This window comes from Oryza glaberrima, chromosome 1 (genome assembly GCF_000147395.1).
Source record: "Oryza glaberrima chromosome 1, OglaRS2, whole genome shotgun sequence".
Lineage (NCBI taxonomy): Eukaryota > Viridiplantae > Streptophyta > Magnoliopsida > Poales > Poaceae > Oryza > Oryza glaberrima.
The window spans coordinates 18068730-18091795 of NC_068326.1; the positions used below are offsets into that span (position 1 = coordinate 18068730).

Here is a 23066-nt window from a genome sequence, read left to right on the forward strand (position 1 = left end):
GAGAAACCAGCCGTACCAGCGCCACCGACCTTCAAGACTATGGCTAAGAAGACTATCCGCGAGTTCGCTGCTCCCTCTGCTAACAATGTGGCCATTGGGCCGCAGTTCAACATGGGAGACGTGGATTTCAACTTGAAGTCCAGCCTCATCACGATGGCGCAGGCTAGCCCGTTCTGTGGCAAGCCTAATGAGGATGCCAATGCTCATCTGCAACAGTTCATGGAGATCTGTAGCACGTACACTATCAAGGGCATCAGTCCCGACGCCATCAGGCTGCGGCTGTTTCCGTTCTCCCTCCTTAGGAGAGCAAAGAAGTGGTTCTACGCCAACCGTGTTGCTGTCAATACCTAGGACAAATGCTCTACGGCATTCCTCTCGAAATTTTTCCCGATGGGCAAAACAAATGCCCTTCATGGAAGGATTTCCAGTTTCCAGCAGACAAGGGACGAGTCTATTCCTGAAGCATGCGAATGGCTGCAGGAGTACGTAGCCGCCTGTCCTCATCATGGGATGGACGACTTGCTGATCCTGTAGAACTTTTTTAATGGACTCTCCCAGATGTCCCGCGATCACCTGGACGCGGCAGTTGGAGGAGCTTTCTTCTCTAAAACGGTTCAAGGAGCCGTTGATCTAATAGAGAAGATGGTCTCCAATATGGGTTGGAGCGAGGAATGACTTCAGACCTGTCAGCGAGGCATGCACACCGTCAAGGAGACGAAACTACTAGCTGCCAAGCTGGACCTCCTCATGAAGCGGTTGGACGACCACGAGAAATGGCCACAAGGCACCGTTAAGGCCTTGGACTCACACGTTACGTGTGAGGGTCTGCGGCGGCACGGGTCATCCTGGGAATGACTGCCCGGAAACCCGTGAGAAGGCGATGTACATGGGGGGTACCGTCCACAAGGAGGTCAAGGGTGGAACCAACCACGCCCATATTATCAAGGAGGTAACAACAACAATAACTTTTCTAACCAGCCCTCCTTGAAGGATCTAGTTTTTGCACAAGCTAAAACCACTGATGCGCTAAGCAAAAAGCTTGCTGCCACTGACAAGATCCTAGAAAACATAAATGTCAAGTTAGATGGCTTTGCTTCTGCTTTTCAAAATCAGCTGAGCTTCAACAAAATGATAGAAACCCAACTAGCTCAGTTAGCATCTTTAGTCCCTGCAAATGAAACGGGGAGGATTCCGGGGCAACCCGACTCCTCCGTTGAAAATGTTAAGGCGATCATGACGAGGGGAGGTAAGTCCACTCGTGATCCGCCATATCCTAACCCTGCAGGAGCTACTGGGATAACCAAAGAAGCGCCATCTAATGACTCGGCTAACAAGGAGGTTCAGCCAGAAAAGACAGTGCCGCAGGAGTACTGTGACACACGGTTGCTGCCGTTTCCCCAACAGATGAGGAAACCGTCAGTGGACGAGCAATTCGCTCGTTTTGTTGAAGTAATCCAGAAGATCCACATCAACATGCCGTGGTTAGACGCTATGCAAGTGCCAGCATACGCCTGTTATCTCAAGGACATACTCAACAACAAGAGACCGCTCCCAACAACGGAGGTGGTCAAGCTGACGAAACAATGCAGCAACGTGATACTCCACAAGCTCCCAGAGAAGAAGAAAGATCCGGGGTGTCCTACGATCACCTGCTCAATCGGGGCACAACTGTTCGACCAGGCCTTGTGTGACCTTGGAGCCAGTGTCAGCGTCATGCCAAAAGACGTCTTCGATAAGCTTAACTTCACGGTGTTGGCACCAACACCAATGCGCCTTCAACAGGCTTATTCATCAGTACGTTACGGGAGTTCTTGTATGGTCATCACGGGATGACGGGCTGTTGTAAGGAACTCGGCAGTCAGGGGTGGCTTCTCGAAGTACCAGGAGGGGAGGGCATCGGATAGAGGGTATTAGCTAGTATATCGGTTAACTAGAATGTATGTATACTATGTATATTAGAAGTATAGGAATATATTTTCTTTCTCTTTTCCGTCCACTTAGCTTAGATAATATATAATGAGAATGAGTAGTTAATGCTTGTGTGTCACTCTACTCTTGGATTATCTTAACCTCTGCCTAGAATATGATTATCACAAGTAATATATAAATTATTAGTCAAGTTCTCTCTACATGATCTTCCCACGGGATAAAATAAATACGATACCTTTAGAATACTCTCGGGTGAAATGCTACAATGGTATATCCGTGCGCTTCCGGATGAACTCTGTAACCATAATATACCATAAGTATTTCTGCGTCATTGCTGTGGGAATTATATTTCTAGTAATGTCGTTAAGAAATACCAACAACGGGAGGCTCTCTTAAGGAACCATCCATAAAAACAGATATCCATTTTTTTTTATTTTTGTTGCCACAAAAAGATCTGATTTTGTTTTCATATTTTAGCAGTCTGCTACAGGGTTGCATATCACAAGTCATGTAATTTTAGTCGCGTGGAGTATTTATGATTTCGAACCGAGGACCTCTCACTCACCGTGTAGCCTCCTCATCATATCCTTTCAACTTCATCCCTCTAAAACTTATAACACATATTTTATACTCTAAATGATATCAAATGGAAAAATTATCAACCATGAACGTGTACTTCGCGTTGAGCTCTAAGCCTTTGAGAAAGAGCATATCTCTATTCGAGCTCATTTGAAAAACTCAAAAATTCATCTTTTTTTTTTTCAAAATAAAGCTGAGAGTTTGTAATGAATATATGGCCCTCTAAACTATCTCAAATGAAGCAAATGTTTAACTACAAAGTTGTGCCATTGAGAGATACATTTTTCATATAAATTTTGTCATCATCTAACTCAAAATTTCTTTTTTTTCCTATTTTAGTGGTGCTCCGATTTTTAAGGGTGGTTGTTGAAGAGAACCGTCCATGGAAATCGATTTTTATAACCTTCCCTCATAAGAATTGCCCGTAAAAAAATATTTTAAGGGTGTTCATTAATAATTCATCCTGTAACAATCATTTTAAGGGCGGCTCGTTAATAATTCTGCCTACAAATACCTTTTTTCTTTATCCTTTCAAAATGTTTAAACTTTAAAAATTTATAAAAGAAATTAATTTAAGTCCGATTGAGATGAAAAAAAGTCACTACTGGAGAATGCCTCTTCTCTCCCGGCTGGCAACCCCCTATAGTCCCGGATAGCAAACCGGAAGAAGAAATCCGGGACTAAACATGGTGATCTTTAGTCCTGGTTTAAATACCCGAGAGTAGAGATGCATCTCTACTTCCGGTTGGTAACACCAATTAGGACTAAAGATCGCTATCTTTAGTTCCGGTTGGTGTTAACAATCGGGGGTAGAGATATTTTTTCTTTTTTTATTTGCTTGTGGATCATTGTTTTTAGCTATTTGCACTTGTTTTTCAGCCAAACTCATCCATGGTTCATCTCCCAACATCCGAAATCATGCACAATCCCAAATCATTCACAGCAACAAAATCATCATCCATAATCCCAAATCATTCACAACAACAAAATCATCATCCACAATCTCAAATCATCTACAACAACATATATAGTCAACAAATAATCATCCATAAATTAGGAGGGAAAAAAGGAAAAAAAATAAAAACATTGGCCAGCCCTCTGCCGTGCAGCCCTCCATGCCGGCCACCACCCGCCGTGCCTCCCCGCGTCAGCCGCAAGCCAGCCCGGCTCGCTCTGCCGCACGCGTGAGAGGATAGAATAGAGAGAGGAAAGGGGGAGGATAAGAAAAGAGAGGAGGAGGATAAGGGAAGAGGTGGTTGCTAGAGGATAAGTGCGAGGGATTATATACCATGCGCTGATTTTTAGTCCCGTTTGGTGTTTCCAACCGGGAATAAAAAGAGTGGGGGCGGACACTTTTTCTACCGGGACTAAAAATGATATTTAGTCCCGGTTTACCATAAAATGGCTGTAGGCTTTTCAACTGGGGCTAAAGATGATTTTTAGTCCCGGTTCTTTTTGGAACCGGGACCATTGTGGTTTTCAGCCAACCCAACAAAGATCAGTTCTCTCCAGTAGTGAGTTTTCTATAATCTTTATAATATTTACAATATTTTGTTTAATATGCCTGCCATATTTCCTTGATAATACTTCTTTAAATATGATTGTCTACTCATGTCTTGTAGTCTCTATATGAGAGTTGATATGTTATCTAACTAAGATATTTCAAAATTAAATAAAAATTAACTAGGTCATATTTTAAAAATACTGTAAGAATATAACTTTTATTTACCTCAATCTTAATATGAACTTTCTGAAAATTTGAAAGCTTTAAATTTCTAAAGAACACCTTGTAAAATATACCAAAAATATTTAGGCACTTAAACAATCTCAAATATAAAAACTTTCAACTATACAGTTGTAGATTTCGTCGAGGTCTATAATTTTATAATTTTAGTGTAGAACATATCTCCAACTAAGGTCGTTTGAAGAAAAAACAATATATTTTTTTCTAAAGTAGATATGAGAACTTGTAATGAATATTTAGCCCCCAGACGATATGAAATGAAAGAACTTTCGGCTATAAAGTTGTAGATCTCTTGACTACATAAAAAAAAGTTACGATTTTTTTTTCATATTTTAATGGTTCTCTCATTTTCAAGTGCGGTACTTTATATAGAACCGCCAGTATAAATTGATTTTTACCCACGGATTTCCTATGAACCCACCTATAAAAATGTATTTACATAAGTGGTTTAAGGCATTGAGGTGACCTCAACCATTTTATCAGCGTCTTTTCTTTTTCTTTTGGGGCAACAGTGAAAATAAAAGCCTAGCATCGAAAAAATGATTATTGTAATAGTGAAAAATCGTGCATTTACATGGCTACTCTACGTTTCGTTTCAGTTTATAAGATGTTTTAACTTTGGTCAAAATCAAATTGCCTCAAGATTGACTAAGTTTATAGAAAAAATAGTAATATTTTTAAACCCAAGATAAATTTACTATAAAAATATATTTAATTATTAATTTAATAAAACTAATTTGGTAATGTAAATATTGCTATATTTGTCTATAAATTTAATCAAACTTAAAGCAGTTTGATTTTAAATCAAAAAAAAAAAACATCATGTAACTAGGGAGTACGTCGCTACATGAGCATCTATCAAATGTTACCGCTACTGAATAACTGAAATGTTTTTTTTCCTTTCGCCCCGTTGAGGCGTTGACGTTGTTGGAGCATCACTGTCAGGAGCTCCCGCTCATTTCATTAGTTACCAGGGGGCGCTCGCCAATCAGAGTCGTGATTAACTTTGCTAATCATAATTAAACTGCAGCGCGATGGATAGAGCGTCGTCGTCTCCATCGGCCGTCTCCCCGTAACCCGCATTTATTAGTAATTTTTTTTTGGCTTGGTGCCCAAGCCTGTGACTCACAAACCAAGCAACCAACCGTACTTTCTTTTTTATACACGCTGCCGGCCGCTGCAACGTAATCATATATCGCGTGTAGAGATTCTCCATTCTCTCCACGCGCACATGGCGAACGAATTGACCTGAGAGAGGTGACCGATCTATCGATCAGAGAGCTAGCTATGGCGGCGGCGGCGGCGCGAGAGGCGGCGGACGGCGGCGACATTAATGGGGGTGGAGGAGGAGGAGGAGAGAGGTCGTCGAGCCCCGCGGCGGCGGCGGCGGGGAATAGCGACGTGGGGCGCGTGGCGGTGCGGCGGATGTTCGCGTTCGCCGACGGGGCGGACGCGGCGCTGATGGCGGTGGGGGCGGCGGCGGCGGTGGCGAACGGGATGGCGCAGCCGCTCATGACGTTCATCTTCGGCGACGTCATCAACGCCTTCGGCTCCACCTCCTCGCCGGACGTCCTCGCCAAGGTCACCAAGGTGCGTGCGTGCCTTCTGCGTGCGTTGCTGTTGCTACCCCGGTGTTGCCACCTAACCCATCGATCACCTACTGCCATTGCTGGGTGAAAACGTTACCATTTCAAAAAAAAAAAAAGAGAAACTAATATAATAATAATATTTTTTATCAACGGTTACTGTTTCTACAATTTGTTTTTTCCAATTTCTAAAGTTGATACTAAACGGTTGAATTCATAAATATAAAAATTTCATGACTGTTTCCATCTGTTTTTGTAAAAGTAATAAAATGATGATACTGTTTTCAACCATTTAGGGTATGTACAATGGTTATCAATAGTGGTCTCTTAGCGTCGCTAATTAGGAATACTTGTTGATATGGAAGAAAGAGAAAAAGGAGAGACAAAATATCATTGTCATACATAACAACGGCTTAACAATGACTTTTAGTCACTATAATATTGAAATATGGTTGCACGAGGATAAAAAAATAGAAAGGATATTAACAAAATGAATATTTTTCTAAGTTAATGATTAGAGCTTTTATCGTCTCAACTGTTATAAAGATATAGTATCTAAATAATCTTTTATTTCTTAAGAGACCATACTCATCTCTACCGAACATCTCCTTGGAGGTCTCGCGCGATGCGCTCTCTTAAAAACTGAGTTCGTTTTAGGCCCAAAACTGGCCTTTCGAGGCCCAAACCGAACGAGCTGCAACTTCTTGGGCCATGGTAGTATTTTGGCCCAAATTTAGAGACCAGCGCAAAACACTCGTCGTCGTCGCCGTCGCGTCCGCCGGAGCATGCTTCGCCCTCGGCGGCGGCGGCGGCTTTCCGCGGCCGCGACAGCGAGTCGGCAGATGCAGCAGGGCTATCTGAGCCAACCACGGGTGGAATGCGGTATTCCCTGATAAACCCACGAATCTGATTACCAGACTAGGTTTTGTTGTTGTTAGTGTAGTTTGCGATCTATTTGAGGGGCGATGATTTCTTTCTAAGTTGGGATATACTGAGGTGAAATAGGCGTTATTCGTGCTTTCAGAATGGGCAGGATTGGGATCAGGTGGTCACTTGGTTGAAATTGCCTTGATAGTTTTCCCTTCATTTCGATTCGATTTGGGTATATGCTAGTAATACTGTAAATCTGTAATAGTAAGCAACGACGGCATGTAGGCGACTTATTCTTGTCAATAATCAGTTCTATTTTCAAAAATGTGTCAGTAATAAGGTTGATAGGATATGAATCAGTAGCCAACAAGACATTCCAATCACAATCATAGTAGTTGTATCGACGAACAGAATCAATCAATCACAATGTATTTTCAGAGTTGCAGCGTATAGGGCAGAGGTGAAATTATCGGTGCTTGTTTTGTCATGTAAATGTTTTTTCAACGTCTTAACCTCTGAATTAAGGTGCTCTTTCTTTTTTTCTCAGGTGATTTTGAATTTTGTCTACCTTGGCATTGGAGCAGGATTTGTTTCAACTCTTCGTAAGTGGCTTTCCAATGCAACGAAATTAGGACATCTTAATATCCACTGTTGGACGGAAACCATCTCTTTTTGGATTACGAATTTGATGAATAATAGGTGTAGTAATGTACTTGTGTTTCTGTATTGATACTACAGTAGTGATGTTCATATTGTTTTAAGGCTACTACTAGAAACAAAATTTCCTGATATATTGGCTATGTTTTGGTAGAGGTATCATGTTGGACAATCACTGGAGAAAGGCAGGCTGCACGAATCAGGGCATTGTATCTCAAGGCAATACTTAGACAGGACATTGCCTTTTTTGACAAGGAAATGAGCACTGGACAAGTGGTTGAGAGGATGTCAGGGGACACATTCCTCATTCAAGATGCCATTGGAGAAAAGGTAGTTTGTTTTATCTAGTGTAAAGAGTGTGCTTTGGATTGAGAGAACACAAATACAACTCCCTTTCTGCAATGCATTGCTAGATACTTACCAGTAAGTGCATCATTAGATGCAACAGATCTCTATGGTTCATATGGAAAATCTTGCTCCAAATGATTCTTTTGTTGCACCCACCCACCCACCTGAACACAAACTCAAAGCCAGCTCTAAAAAATGAGAGGTAACTGAAAAAAGAGGACATGGGGGGTTCAAACTCACAGAAAAACAATTTACTTTATTTAAATTTATCTAATTCATTGCATACATGGTTTGAGGTAATAACTCAGTTTAGTAGTCAATATTAGCTACATGAATACACCCATACATCATACCCCACAGTACAGAAATATGAGTTTGAGCTCCATTCTAATGTATGATATATTTAATTATTTAATCCTTGGCTGTATGCAAGTTTGACAGTTATTGAGTCACACTGTATTCACATGGATCAATATCAATAATGTATGTACCATATTTCTTGTGAAATACCTTTTCATTGAAGTTAGCAGATCATAAATGGAGATTGATTCAATCAATACGAATTGTGGATCTATAACATGGACTCATCCTCAGATTTTGCAAAATATAATGAACTATCGATTTTAAATAATAAATAAATATGTACTCCTTTTTGTATAGTATAAGCATCTAGCAAAATCTAACTAGCACTACATATTCGTTTAACACATCCTTTTTACTTAGAGTGGCAAGTGTATACAACTCCTTTCTACCTTCTTTGGAGGCTTCATTATTGCATTTGTGAGAGGATGGCTCTTGGCACTTGTGCTGCTCTCATGCATTCCTCCAATTGCGGTGGCCGGTGCTTTTGTGTCAAGGTTGATGACAAGAATCTCAACCCGCATGCAAGAAAAGTATGGTGATGCTGGAAACATTGCTGAACAGACTATTGGGGCCATTAGAACCGTGAGTGCTAGCAGTACAGTAGATAATTAATATCTGAGTCAGCTATTTCCTGTTCCTACCAAGTTAATCAGTTTGTTTTTTCTTAATTGGCACATTCTATGAAGGTTGCTTCATTCAATGGCGAGAAGCAAGCTATAAACACATATAACAAATTCATAAGAAAAGCTTATGAATCTACTCTACAAGAAGGTGTTGTTAATGGCCTTGGATTAGGTACCGTAATGGCAATCTTGTTTTGCAGTTATGGTTTGGCAGTTTGGTATGGATCGAAACTGATAGTCAACCGTGGATACAATGGTGGCATAGTTATAAATGTTCTAATGTCTGTCATGATGGGTGCAATGTAAGTTTCATATATTAACCCTGCTCCCATGAATAGTTAAGATAAGATTAAAACTTGTTACAGAATTTACTTGTTAGTGTAGATTATGGGAAGGTGGGTACATGTCAGGTGGTTATTACGAGCATTGTAGGCTTGCATTTACATTTTGTAAGGAGTTTACAGGTAGATGGACCATTTTGTTTCTTGAGTTTACATAACACTATACATGCTAAAATATACACCGGAAAAGAACAGAACATCTGATAAAACTTAAAGGTTAATGAATAATTAGCCATATTTCTCTGTCAATGTACCTCTCTGTGTATCCCATTTGTTAAAATGCAAAATATGTTCTTTAGTACTCCCAGGACAACATGGGCCATGACTTACTGAGTTATTACAGCAATCAGAGTTTCCAATAGCAGTGAAACTAGTCATATTAACATGTGAAATAAATTATTTCCATGTCACTGTCATTTTTCAGGTCATCTGGTTCCTGATTTGGCTTATATGTCTTCTGTAGGTCCTTAGGTCAGGCAACACCATCAATAACAGCTTTTGCAGAAGGTCAAGGAGCAGCATATAGAATGTTTAAGACAATCAAAAGACAGCCAGATATTGATGTATGTGATACCAAAGGTATCATATTGGAAGACATCACGGGTGATGTTGAACTGAAGGATGTGTACTTCAGCTATCCTACCAGGCCGGAATATTTGGTATTCAATGGATTCTCCTTGCAAATACCAAGTGGCAGAACAATGGCCCTAGTTGGAGAGAGTGGCAGTGGAAAGTCAACTGTGATCAGCTTGGTGGAGAGATTTTATGATCCACAGTCTGGGGAAGTCTTGATTGATGGAATTGACATTAGAAGAATGAATCTGGGATGGATACGAGGAAAAATCAGTCTTGTTAGCCAAGAACCAGTGTTGTTCTCAAGTACAATCAGGGAGAACATCGCCTATGGGAAGGAGGATCAAACTCTTGAAGAGATCAAGAGAGCAGTAGAGCTTGCAAATGCAGCAAAATTTGTTGATAAGTTGCCAAATGTACAACACAAATTTAAATGCACATAATGTTAATTCTGTTTCTATTGTTGATCAATATCTAATGGTTATGGAACATTGCAGGGTCTTGAGACGATGGTTGGGGAACGTGGAATTCAATTGTCCGGAGGGCAGAAGCAAAGAATAGCAATTGCTAGAGCAATTATAAAAAATCCTAGGATCTTGTTACTTGATGAAGCAACTAGTGCATTGGATATGGAATCTGAGAGGGTAGTTCAAGATGCTTTGAATAGGATAATGCTTGAAAGGACTACAATTATTGTTGCACATCGCCTAAGTACAGTGAAGAATGCTGACGTGATTTCTGTTCTACAGCAGGGAAAGATGGTTGAACAAGGTATGGCATTTAAAAACTTTCGAAAGAGATTATCTTAAATTTCATATCGATTAGTAACATGTTGTTCCTGCAGACAGTATGAGTACAAACGTAATACCCACTGTGTAGTGCTCATGATACAGGGTACTTTTGAATTCTCAAGTTTTCTACACATTTTATTTGGCTAATGAACACATCTTAACTAGATAAATCAAAGCTGCTTCTGACTACTATTCAACAGATAGACAACAACCTATTTACTTTGGGTATGTGGGTTTTAACCGTCATACTCCCTTAAAGTTATAGGCCCTCTCTTTTTTATTCGACATGATTCAGCACGCTACTTGATCTACAGGTTTAATTTTGACTTGCTGGTTGTTTGTGTTATTCAATTCCGAGTAGGTTCTCATGTAGAACTGATGAAGAAACCTGAAGGTGCTTATGCTCAGCTGATCCAGCTCCAAGGGGCACAGCAGGATGCTGAAGTCCATAATGACGACCCTGACATGATAATAAGAAGCGATTCAGGCTCTAGGTCTATAAATGTAAAACCAAGAAGCCAAAGCACCTCATTTAGGAGATCAATTACTAAAGGCTCCTCTTTTGGGCATAGTGGCAGGCATCCTATCCCTGCTCCCCTTGACTTTCCAGATCCCATGGAATTCAAGGATGATCTGGGCATGGAGGAGACTACAGACAAAGTGCCTCGTGGCCAGAAGAAAGCTTCAATCAGTCGACTGTTCTATCTGAACAAACCAGAAGCTTTTGTTCTTGTACTTGGTTCTGTAACCGCGGCAATGCATGGACTCATGTTTCCAATATTTGGCATACTGATCTCAAGTGCAATAAAGATGTTTTATGAGCCACCATCAGAACTCCAGAAGGACTCCAGGTTCTGGGCAAGCATGTTTGTTGTGGTGGGAGCTTCTGCATTTGTTCTGATTCAAACCGAGTACTTCCTGTTTGGATTAGCAGGTGGAAAGCTTGTGGAGCGTATACGTTCACTGACATTCCGAAGTGTCATGCACCAGGAAATCAACTGGTTTGACAAACCTGAACACTCTAGGTGTGTACACAGTCTTTCTCTCATCATATTATTCTGCCTTTTGTCCTATGATTTATTCTATCAAAATTCCATGTTCCAGTACTTACACCAATGTCATGGTGAATACTCTCTAGTCTACTCAAAACAACTGAATAGCAAAGAATTTAAAAATATTGAACAAAAGTTTTGGCATGTAATATAATCCCTACTAATCTTTCACAGTCCTTTGTTTCTCATCTTCCCATTTGAAAAGTTCAACACCTATGAAATCATAATTTATGACTTTCCCTGAAACAACGTTAATTTTCCACTGGTTATGTGGTGCAAAAAGAGTGTTTCATAAACAAAGGCACATTGGAAAAAAGAGACAAGTGCATTTTGATGAACAGTATATACTAGGTAGCATTATCCCCCCAAAATGACCAGTACTATATTAATTCAGGTGGATATTTAGAATGGTTTTCATGCATGCACCCACAGGTGCATCATCACATTCGCCAAATGTGCCTCCAGATTGATGCAAACATTCAGATTTCATACTAACCATCCCATCTTCTATTCCTTGGAATAATATCCTTGCATAAATCTCAAAGTGCTTTGGATGGTTAAGATAGTACACGTACTATACATATGGTTTTAGATTTTCCAGATCTATACATTAAAAAGTTAAGAATTGTGCTCATCAGCTAGCACTATTTTTCTACTGTTGTCCTTACGCCATAAGTCTCAACATTTGTTGTAGTGGATCGATTGGTGCAAGGCTGTCTGTTGATGCTCTGAATGTGAAGCGCCTTGTTGGAGACAATTTGGCACTTAATGTCCAGACTGTATCAACTGTCATATCAGGTTTTACAATAGCAATGGTGGCAAACTGGAAGCTGGCATTGATTATAACAGTGGTAGTTCCTTTGGTTGGTTTCCAAGCCTATGCTCAAATGAAGTTTTTGAAAGGTTTCAACAAAAACGCAAAGGTACATACAATGGATTAATCATGAGCATTGTGCTACCCTTACAGATGCTTTCTCATGCAACACGTTGTTTGATGTTATTCTTTGTTGTAATGCAGCTGAAGTATGAAGAAGCAAGTCAAGTAGCAACTGATGCAGTTGGAGGCATCAGAACTGTGGCATCATTTTGTGCTGAGCAGAAAGTGATAGAAGCATATGAGAAAAAATGTGAATCTCCAGTAAGGCAAGGAATAAGGGAAGGTGTAGTTGGTGGCTTGGGTTTTGGCTTCTCCTTCCTTGTGTTCTACTTTACTTATGCTCTCTGCTTCTATGTTGGAGCAAAGTTTGTTCACCAAGGAGTGGCAACGTTTCCTGAAGTGTTTAGGGTGCGTAAATTTTCTTATCCATTTTACATAGCATTGACATTTTGATATTTTAGTCAACTTATCCAGTGGCTGTCAGGTCTTCTTTGTTTTAGTTTTGGCTACCAGTGGAATCTCACGAACAAGTGCAATAGGCGCAGACAGCACCAAGGCTAATGAATCAGCTGTTTCTATCTTCGAAATCCTTGACCGGAAATCCAAGATTGATTCCAGCAGCGAGGAGGGTGTGGTCATTGCAAGTGTGAGGGGTGACATTGAGTTCCATAATGTGTGCTTCAATTACCCCCTACGCCCAAATATTCAAATATTTAAAGATCTCTCCTTGTGCATTCCCTCTGGAAAGGTTGCTTTCTATCTGAACTAACTGAACATATTTAGTATCATTAACACATTGCTAGCTTGTGTTGATCTTAATTACATTACATTATGGTTTCAGACTGTTGCACTGGTTGGAGAGAGCGGAAGCGGGAAGTCCACGGCGATTGCGCTGCTTGAAAGGTTCTACGACCCGGATACCGGCAAGATCCTTCTTGATGGGGTGGATCTCAAGACATTCAAGGTCAGCTGGCTTCGTCTTCAGATCGGGCTCGTGGCACAAGAACCGGTATTGTTCAATGACACCATCCACGCCAACATAGCTTATGGGAAGCAAGAACAGGCATCTCAGGAGGAGATCATGGCCGCTGCCGAAGCAGCAAACGCGCACCAGTTCATCTCGGCTCTGCCTGACGGGTACAGCACCGTCGTCGGCGAGAGAGGGATCCAACTGTCAGGCGGGCAGAAGCAGCGCGTCGCCATCGCGAGGGCCATCATGAAGGACCCCAAGGTGCTCCTGCTCGACGAGGCGACGAGCGCGCTGGACGCGGAGTCGGAGCGCGTGGTGCAGGAGGCGCTGGACCGGGTGATGGTGGGGAGGACGACCGTGGTGGTGGCGCATCGGCTGTCGACGATAAAAGGCGCGGACATCATCGGCGTCCTCAAGAACGGGGCGATAGTGGAAAAAGGGGGGCATGATGAACTGATGCGGATAAAGGATGGAACCTATGCTTCGCTTGTCGAGCTTAGTTCAAGTTCAAGGTAAATCTTCTGAAAGCCTGAACATTATCACCTCTAATAGTATGAAAATACTGACTTCTCCTGAATAGAGTTTGTCCGCTGGTACTGAAAATGGTCATATATATGTAAGTTTATAGTAGGAAAAGCAAAGCTATGCATTCTATATTTAGTTGGATGACATGCACTGTTTTTCTCTAACTAATTAAATTTCGTTGGATATATATACCGGCAATTCAGCATATGTGCATCAGTGGATGGTTTTGGATGTTATTTGATATTCACCCGGATGATATACCACAGCAAGCAACAAAAATGACGAGTTCTTGCTCAATCAATTTACCAGTGCTTTATTTACAAGTAACAGTCCAGGTATTACAATCCGCAAGCAGTTTAATTACACGGAAGGGGAACTGATAAGAGTATTGTCCCGATCGATCATCTTCCAACCCTTTGGATGCTTGATGACGACACCAAGCGGCACGTCATCAAAGCAACACAAAGGCTGGGGATCCATCTGTATCTCGTCGTCGTTGTCCAAGGAGACGAGGCAGGTCGGGAGCATGGCGGTGCGGTGGCGCAGCTCGGCGAAGAAGAAGCGCGGAGCAGCCTGATCATCGGCGCCGGCGGCGGCCCTGGCGAAGAAGTTGACGTGGTAGTAGAAGGCGTCCCAGCAGTCCATGAAGTCGCTCGCCGTGGCGGTGGCGGCGACGAGCTCGTACTTGACCTCGTTGGCGGCGTCGCCGTTGTAGTGCTGCAGCGCGCACTCCGCGAGGGACTCCGCCTGCTGCAGCACCACCAGCGGGTCCGGGCGATTCTCCGGCTCATCTGGCTTGTCCTCATCCATGGCGTCGGCGTCGTCGTCCAAGTAGAAGTAGTCCCCGACGTTGGCGCTCGTGATGGTGTAGCTGTACGCGCCGCCGGCGCTCGTGAAGGTGCAGCTGTTCGTGGTGTGATCGGCATGGTCGTTGTGGTAGGCGGGAGACGTGGGCGGCGGCGGCGACTGTGCCGGAGAATAAGGCGGCGACAGTGGCGGAGGACAATAAGGCTCCTCATCCTCGAGGTCGTGGCTCCTGTCGTCCGCTTCTTCGAACGGCACGTAGTACCTCACCGGCGGTATAGCAGCGGCATGACGGCGGCGGGCAGTCGATCGACGATGAGAGTGAGACGGATCGATTCGATTGTCTCGGAGGAAGAGAGGAAATCGATCGGTTTGCGCTATAACGAATGGAGCAAGCGGCGCACGCACCGTCCGCCGCCTGATTTTATCGATGGGCACCCCTGTGATTCGACTCCGACTCGGAGTAACAGCTGTATCGGCCAATGCGCGGTACACGGATACGCCTGACGTACGTACGTGGTGCCGGCCTCGACTCTCCGCTACGCATACGATGTTTTTTTTACGATTTTTGTACGATCAAACGAAGACGGCTCTTGGCATCGTAACGCTACGTGGTGCACGCGCATGTAGCAGCCCAAGAGCTCATGGATCCGAAGCCCATACACGTATACTCATTATTTTCCTTTGCCTTTTTTTCTCTGTATCCAAATAAATACAAACCATGCCAAACATTGGCTCATACATGAAGTTTGCTGCATCTTATCCTGATTTGTGCCATTGGAAATTTAGAATAGTTCCAACTAGGGGTGATGCTACCAGGGTCCGAGGTGCAAGGAACATATGTGTATGGGTAATTTACTTAAACTAGGTTCACATCAAAATAATTTACTTAACTTAAGCTGGGTCACATGATAAGTGTTGAGCGACAGCACGAGTATATAAGATTGATTAGGAAAAATAAATTACTCTGGTTAGCTGTGCCAGGAAGCTTAATTATAAGATGTCGGGACGATGATGTGATGAGCATGGGTTTTTGGATATGGGCTCAACGCTAGAAGAGGTCCAGTGTGGGACCAGAACTTACAATGTTATGAGCCTAGAAGAGAAACGTTTGATTGTACAACTATCGTAACAAATTAGTCGTACGTATAGCAGCGCCGTCGTTATAATGAGTGGGAATAATTCGACTCGGAATAGGAACGAACCTAATAATGTGTGCTAATCCAAATATGGTTGGGCTAGCTAGCTAATCCCATTACATCCTCTAAACCCCAAGCAACTTGCACGTTTCACTTATTGCGCCATACTTTTTACTAAGAAAAGTTACACATTTGAATGCCTAGCATCGGTCGACTGGGGGAGGTGGGAAAATCGGTCGCTCCCCCGGCCCTTCCCCCATGTGCGCACCTGTTTGGGCCCACCCACTTCTCCCTCCCCTTTTTCACAAAAGATGTTTTACCTATTGTATTTACAATGTTTTACTATTTATAGATCTAATGTTGCAGTGTATTAAAATATTCTTTTTGTAAAAAAAAATCCACATATTTTGAAAACTCTCTATTAAGGGATTTTGGTTTATTTTTTGTTCCACCAAAAAATATTTTACCTTCACAATGTTTCACTATATATAGATCTAATGTTGCAATGAACGAAACATTTCATTGCAACAAAAAAACCCACATATTTTGTAAACCCCATATTAAGTGAATTTGGTTTATTTTTTGTTCCACCGAAAAATGTTTCACCTAGTGTACTCACAATGTTTCACTATGTATAGATCTAATGTTGCAGTGAACTGAAACATTCTTTCGCTATTTGTTGAAACATTGTTTTTATATAAGGTGAAACAACATCCGATTTAAACGAGTGAAACATTTTTTATCTATTTAGTGAAACAATTCTGATATACCTGGTGAAACATCGTGTAACATTTAAAAATAATTCAATAATAAGCTAATTTTTTTCGACGAAATATATCCATGTGTGGTCTTTTTTTGAAGATTTAATTGCAACGAATTTAATGGTGCAATCGGATCATGATTTGGATAAGTAATTTAAGAGAAAAATCTATTTAAAGTAGTTTTGCACGTAAATCGGGCGCTGACATCATGCTGACATCAGCGTCCGATTTTAATCTCCTCCCATCGAACGCCCGAGCGGGAGTCACGTCCTTATTACATTATAAATTATCTATACTTACATTGTAATTGCTCGTAACTTTCAATATTTACGTTGTAATATTTCTAATACACAATGTATAAAAATAATTAAGATTAAAAGTAATTTATTATCTATTTAAAAGATGATACGTGAGAGATGAGAGCAATCATATGGAGAAAATAGTGACTAAAATCTATACTTCCTATAAAGTTATAACCCACTAGCAACATGCAACCATGTCACATCATCACCCACTAGCAATAATTACATATTGAATCTTATACGAGCATAGTGACATACAACATTATCTACAATTTATTTAATTCCATAAATCAACATGCAAACTTATCCAATCATCACCCTCACATCATTTGCAATATTTTAACAAATATATTATCATTTTTATAATATTTAACACATAGTTATCAATATGTTGCACATTAAAGCGTGAGTATTATTTGTTTATTTCATGATAAGTACTAATAAACACTAATGTTCTATTATTTTTTTCTTTCTATTCCTAGCTTGATTGTTGAAAAATATATATTGAGAGTTCTCGTAGCAAATTGTGGGGAATCACATAGTTAAAACAATTACTCTTGCCATTTGTTACTTGGTGTGGTAGAAATATTTCGATATCAACCGATAGTGTTTCTCGTTGGCAACATTGTAACCGACCCACTGCCAATAGGGAAACTGACAGTGATAGGCCCTACGAATTGGCAGTGTAGCTGGTTCTAGGACGGTGAGAGGTGACATCATGGAGTTGAATATCGACCTGGAGTGGAGATCCAGGCAATGATAGTAAGGGAGCTGGTGGTGGGTTGGCCGACGAAGAAGAGGCGAGACACATGTTGGTATTTGATACGATCACAGATAAATCCATAAGTGGAAGGATACTGCTGTAGCACTTCACCACAGAGTATTTCAAGGGTATCGAATCACATGGAACATGTGTGTATAATACAAGAATAGGATTAGAATAGAAAGAATTTCTATGGATTAATAAACTTGACCAGGGAGGCATCGCTCTCCCTGGTCTACCATTTGAGTTCGCTCTACGGCTTTATAATGTATCCGAACATGAAGGATTACAAAGGTTAGACATAGTTGTCACCACTTGCCACCTATCTCTTCAACCCATGGACCACACATCAAACAAAAATAACTTCTAACCTAGACACAACCTTTATGTTATTGATTACTACTCTAGCCTCGCACATGAACTTTCATTTTTATCTAGAGTTCTAGTACTAAAACACTTAATAGAAATACTAAGCGATAAACCCGCAACGATGAGAATATATCTTACTTAATAAGAAAATTAAATACCAAAAGGAAATCTCGATCGAATACTCACTTTATTAAAGAAGCATTTGCCGAGGTACACGAGAGAAGAAATTGCCGACAACTCCGATACTTCTCCAGAACTTTCCCTCACTCTCACTCTATTTTCTAATACTCTACTAGAGAGTAGCCTTGAATGAAAGTGAGTTGTACTCAACTTGAGTTGTGTGTTGCAAATGAAATGATCCCCTGGTTTCATAGTGTCAAATAGCGGTTATAGAGGTCAGTACATCCACAACCATCATTATCAGCCAATGGGAGATTGCCACGTGGAAAACGATGGGGCAGAGCGCCACCCCTAGCTTGGCTGAGAAAATGGATATTTAGCCACTTTCAAAAAGCGGTTTCGCTGGAATGCCATCCCGAAAACGCGTTTCGCTAAAATGCCAATATGAAACGTGCACTCACAGCCACTTTGCCATTTTGGCCATTTTGTGTATTTTCGAAATCATTTTCACTAGAATGTCGGGTGATGAGACGGAATTACCCCTGTTGGGTGAGGACGAAGGGAAGGAGGAGAAGCCGCTGGTGTCGGTGGAGCCCGTGCTCACCGGCATCAGGGAAGGCAAGGGAGAGACCACAGCCTCCGCTGGCATTGGTGCCCGTGGTCGTCACCGCTTGCTTCGGCGAGGTGAAGAACGAGAAGGCCCCTAGGGAGGCACCAAGAACGACAAGGTGCTGCTGCCGCTGGACCCGTGGGCGTCGTCGGTGTCCTCGCCGCGTCCTCCAAGAACGCAAACATGTTCCCACCCTCACCGCCTCCGCTGCGGCCACCGCCCTTGTCCCGCCAACCACCGGAGCAGAAGGAGGCATCTTCTTGTGCAGGAACGAGGGCAGGAGGAAGCATCGCCGCCGGGTGCGGCGCAGCGCGCAAGGCAACTGCGGAGTGCGCGTGCTTTATGCGGAGCTCAGCGAGGTGGTGGCACGACGTCGCCGGCGGCTTATCATGCTCCCTTCAGGCGCTCGCTGTCCCCGCCGACCACCTTATCCTTGCCACCGTCGAGGATCGTCATGCCGCCCCTACCCCAGCCACATCAATCCCCTTTCACCCGGCTGCCGTTGGTCCCCAGCGACTCCAGGAGCTCCACGATGTCGCCCATGGCGAAGTGCATCATGCAGTTGATGTGGCCCTGTCCCGACGCCGGGAAGACGAGCACATGCGCCGCCACCGTTGCCGCCAAGTTCGTCAGCTCGCGCCGCTAGGTCGCCGCGGCTATCACTGCCGGCGTGGTCGCCATGGCCGGAGAGACGTCAGGGCGCTTGCTCGCTTGGTCGACGCCAGCCGCCAGCCGCTGCCCGCCTCTCGGCCACTGCCGCTCCGATGGCGTCCTCGAGAGAGAGAGGAGGGGAAGAAGGGGAAAAAGAGAGGTGGGAGAGTATGACAGGTGGGGCCCGCGTCAGGGGTATTTTGGTCCAGGGAAAGCATTTCAGTGAAAAATGATTTCGAAAATGCACAAAATGGCCAAAATGGCAAAGTGGCGGTGAGCACGTGTTTCATATTGGCATTTTAACGAAACATGTTTTCGGAATGGCATTCTAGCGAAACCGCGCTTTTGAACGTGGCTAAATGTCCATTTTCTCAGCTTGGCCAAACAAGGCAAACCGCCTATGGCCGCCGACCTCCTCCCAGTGTATGACATGTGGGCCCGTATGACAATGCACATCGGATAGGTCTCAAATATGATGGTTTTGCAGTATTTTGTGGGCTCTCAATCTATGTTCCGTGTTTGATTGGCCGGAGGTATATTTTGTTGTATGGCAGGTGTATTGTCGAACAAAATCTAATCCATACAAATATTTGCCAACATTTATGAAAATAGTTAGTAACAAATCCTATCACTATGTCTGATGTTTCATTTGATATAGTTTTATGGAGGAGTTGATGGTCAAATTTGATATTTAAGGACCATCAACGACACATTACACATTAGAAAACAATTTTTCGTTAGTCCCTTCCATTTAATTTCACGGGCGGAGAAAAAGGCAAAACCTCTGCTTTAAGCTTATCGCAGGGGTGGGGATCCCCTGGAGTTCACTCCAACTCCACCCGATGAATTTGATCAAATCTCTACCGTCTATATATAACAACGGTTGAGATGAACTATAACAAATTCCCACTAGTCTTTTTTAAATAAGCTAACTCGTCCTAATTTTTGTAACAAATCAACAAATAATATATATCTAGAGAATATACAAACTGATTTTACTTGCATAACTCGAAAATGCCATGGTTCATCCACTGTATAAAAACGTACTGGGCTTGTGGCTCTAATGTTTTTAGCAATATTTGTGTGTGTATACGGTATGTGTATGTTTGCACGTACTATGCGGTTAACATTGTTTTATACATGACCATAGCTTCTTGTTTGGAGAAGAAGAGAACGTGCATATATACTTTGTTAATTTTGTTGGCAGAAACATTTACCCATTAGGAACATAAAAAAGAAGAAAGTAAGTAATTTTCATTCAAGCCAATGTGATGGAGAGAGTTAATTAGGATAAGTTAATAGGTGGGCTTCATCTTAGCCATAGAAAACAATTGATGACACGGATTTAGTCAAATCCACCAGGTGGAGTTGTAGCCAACTCTAGGTAATCTGGACCCTTATCGCAGTGGGGGAGTATCAGAGCCGCTTGTGTAAATGAAATACACCGGCAACCGCTTAATTATTCAGCACTGATCAATTTAATTACCAGTGCTTTATTTACAACTAATAGTCCAGGTATTACAATCCGCAAGCAGTTTTATTACACGGAAAGGAATTAATAAGAGACATGCTATATACGTATATTGTCCCGATCGACCAGCTACTTATTCAAACCCTTTGGATGCTTGATGATGACATCAAACGGCTCGTCATCAAAGCTAGCAACCGGAAGGCTGGGGATCCATCTGTATCTCGTCGTCGTTGTTCAATGAGACGACGCAGGTCGTCGGGAGCATGGCGATGCGGTGGTGCAGCTCGGCCAAGAAGAAGCGGGGAGCCGCCTCCGCCGCGCCGGCGCCGGCGGCCCTGGCGAAGAAGCTGACGTGGAAGTGGGAGGCGCCGCGGCAGTCCATGAAGCCGCTCGCCGTGGCGGAGGCGGCGACGAGCTCGTACTTGGCCTCGTTGGCGGCGTCGCCGTTGTAGTGCTTCAGCGCGCACTCCGCGAGGTATTCCGCGTGCTTCTCATCCATGGCGTCGTCGTCGGCGTCGAAGTCGAAGTCGAAGTAGAAGTCGTCGTCCGCGGCGACGTCGACGGTGCTCGCGAAGGTGATCAAGCTGTCCGTGGTGTGATCGGCATGGTCGTCGGAGAGAGGAGACGTGGGCAGCAGCGTCGGCGATGCCGGTGGCGATGTCGGCGGCGGCGACGGCTGTGCCGGGGAATAAGGCGGCGACAGTGGCAGAGGACAAAACTGCTCCTCCTCCCCGAGGTCGTGGATGTCGTCCGCTTCTTCGCACGGCACGTAGTATCTCACCGCCGGTGGCATCGGCATGACTGTCTCTCGGAAAGAGAGCGGAAATCGATTGATCGATCGGTTTGCGGTATAGCAGCGAGAAAATGCAGCAGCTAGCTAGCAGCGCACGCACCGTCGGCCGTCTCCGCGCGGCGCCTGATTATATGGAGTGGCGCGCGTCGACTCCGATTCGATCGAATCCGACTCGGAGTAATAGCCTGGATCGATATCGGCAAATGCGGCACATATTCTCACGTACGTGGCGCCGTCCACGTACGACTATCTCCTCGTCACATTCGGAGGGGGGATTCGAGTCGGAACAGGAAGACGGTGGCGCGCGACATCCGAGCTGGAGCGTGACGCTCGGCCGCATGGCCTCGCGATGTCGCCTCCATGAGTCCATCCAAATCTGATTAGGCTTTTTTCCTTAAAAAAAATCTGATTAGGTTAGCTAATTACTCCATTACATCCACTATGACACTTGATACGTACACAAGCTAGCAAGCCAACTTGCACGTTTCTTTCCAACGTTAGAGCAGGGAAATCACTACCTAAAAATGATTTTTTTTACGAGCATCCTAATAGGTTGAGTTCCGCATCTGCAAAAATCGACTCTAATTTTTCTATATGACTTAAAAAATATGTATGCAAAAATCAAATTTTCCAGATTGACCACTTAAAATATCCGCACGCAAAGGGCTCTTACTCGCCCGCATGCAAAAATAGGAGAATGATTAGGATCGGTCGACGGGGGGAGGTGGGAAAATCGGTCGTTCCCCCTCCTCCCACGTGCGCACCCCCACTGGATCCACCCACTTGTCCCTCCCCTTTCCACAGAAGATGTTTCATCTAGTGTACTTACAATGTTTCACTATATATAGATCTAATGTTGCAGTGAATTAAAATATTCTTTTGCAACAAATCACCTGCATATTTTGGAAACCCACTATTAAGAGAATTTGGTTTATTTTTTGTTCCACAAAAAATGTTTTACCGAGTGTACTCACAATGTTTCACTATGTATAGATCTAATATTACAGTGAACTGAAATATTTCATTGCAACAAAAAAAACCCACATATTTTGGAAACCCCCAAGTAAGGGAATTCGTTTCATTTTTTTCCACCGAAAAATGTTTCACCTAGTGTATTTATAATGTTTCACTATGTATAGATCAAATGTTGCAGTGAACTGAAACATTCTTTCGCTATTTGCTGGAACATTGTTTTTATATAAGGTGAAATAACACCCGATTTAAACGAGTGAAACATTTTTGAATACTTAGTGAAACAATTCCGATATACCTGGTGGAACATCGTGCAACATTTAAAAATAATTCAATAATAAGATAAAAAAAATTTCGTTGGAATATATCCAGGTGTGGTCTTGTTTTGAAGATTTAATTGCAACGAATTTAATGGTGTAATCGGATCATGATTTGAATAAGTAATTTAAGAGAAAAATCAGTTTAAAGTAGTTTTACACGTAA

General features: G+C 42.8%; 3 protein-coding genes and 1 non-coding gene across 6 annotated transcripts; 1 reads left to right on the forward strand and 3 right to left on the reverse strand.

Annotated features, from left to right (window-relative positions):
- Positions 1-405: 405 nt before the first annotated feature.
- LOC127760877 (small nucleolar RNA R71) lies at positions 406-512 on the reverse strand. The gene has a single exon (XR_008015154.1). It is a non-coding gene; the product is annotated as a small nucleolar RNA R71 (small nucleolar RNA).
- Positions 513-5513: 5001 nt separating this feature from the next.
- Positions 5514-13880, forward strand: LOC127760825 (ABC transporter B family member 9-like). 3 transcript variants are annotated; one of them, XM_052285122.1, is made up of 13 exons: positions 5514-5842; positions 7256-7310; positions 7520-7695; positions 8437-8658; positions 8763-9001; positions 9504-10029; positions 10111-10384; positions 10570-10629; positions 10766-11429; positions 12151-12379; positions 12475-12741; positions 12818-13081; positions 13175-13880. In XM_052285122.1, the coding sequence occupies exons 1-13, from the start codon at positions 5540-5542 to the stop codon at positions 13817-13819; spliced, it is 3924 nt and encodes a 1307-aa protein (XP_052141082.1). In that variant the 5' UTR covers positions 5514-5539; the 3' UTR covers positions 13820-13880. The 3 variants fall into 3 exon arrangements, with proteins under 3 accessions (XP_052141082.1, XP_052141083.1, XP_052141084.1); XM_052285124.1 differs by lacking the exon at positions 5514-5842 and adding an exon at positions 6553-6720; XM_052285123.1 differs by lacking the exon at positions 10570-10629 and having other exon boundaries at positions 5516-5842.
- A 90-nt stretch (positions 13881-13970) lies between these two features.
- On the reverse strand, positions 13971-18735 carry LOC127776677 (uncharacterized). The gene is made up of 2 exons (XM_052303223.1): positions 18627-18735; positions 13971-15072 (listed from the first exon to the last, which is right to left on the reverse strand). The coding sequence occupies exons 1-2, from the start codon at positions 18733-18735 to the stop codon at positions 14189-14191; spliced, it is 993 nt and encodes a 330-aa protein (XP_052159183.1). The 3' UTR covers positions 13971-14188.
- A 2200-nt stretch (positions 18736-20935) lies between these two features.
- Positions 20936-21696, reverse strand: LOC127760827 (uncharacterized). Its single transcript, XM_052285131.1, has one exon. The coding sequence runs from the start codon at positions 21615-21617 to the stop codon at positions 21006-21008; it is 612 nt and encodes a 203-aa protein (XP_052141091.1). The 5' UTR covers positions 21618-21696; the 3' UTR covers positions 20936-21005.
- Between the last annotated feature and the right edge of the window lie 1370 nt (positions 21697-23066).

Excerpts from the sequence above, each read along its gene's own strand:
- LOC127760827 (XM_052285131.1), bottom strand. The coding sequence starts at position 21,617 with ATGCCGATGCCACCGGCGGTGAGATACTACGTGCCGTGCGAAGAAGCG.
- LOC127760825 (XM_052285122.1), top strand. The coding sequence starts at position 5,540 with ATGGCGGCGGCGGCGGCGCGAGAGGCGGCGGACGGCGGCGACATTAAT. Across the intron at positions 7,696-8,436 it reads AAGATGCCATTGGAGAAAAG|AGTGGCAAGTGTATACAACT; the intron begins GTAGTTTGTTTT and ends CTTTTTACTTAG. Across the intron at positions 10,630-10,765 it reads CAACAACCTATTTACTTTGG|GTTCTCATGTAGAACTGATG; the intron begins GTATGTGGGTTT and ends AATTCCGAGTAG.
- LOC127776677 (XM_052303223.1), bottom strand. The coding sequence starts at position 18,735 with ATGCCAGCGGAGGCTGTGGTCTCTCCCTTGCCTTCCCTGATGCCGGTG. Across the intron at positions 15,073-18,626 it reads TTCGTCCTCACCCAACAGGG|GGGTGCCCATCGATAAAATC; the intron begins GTAATTCCGTCT and ends GTCGAATCACAG.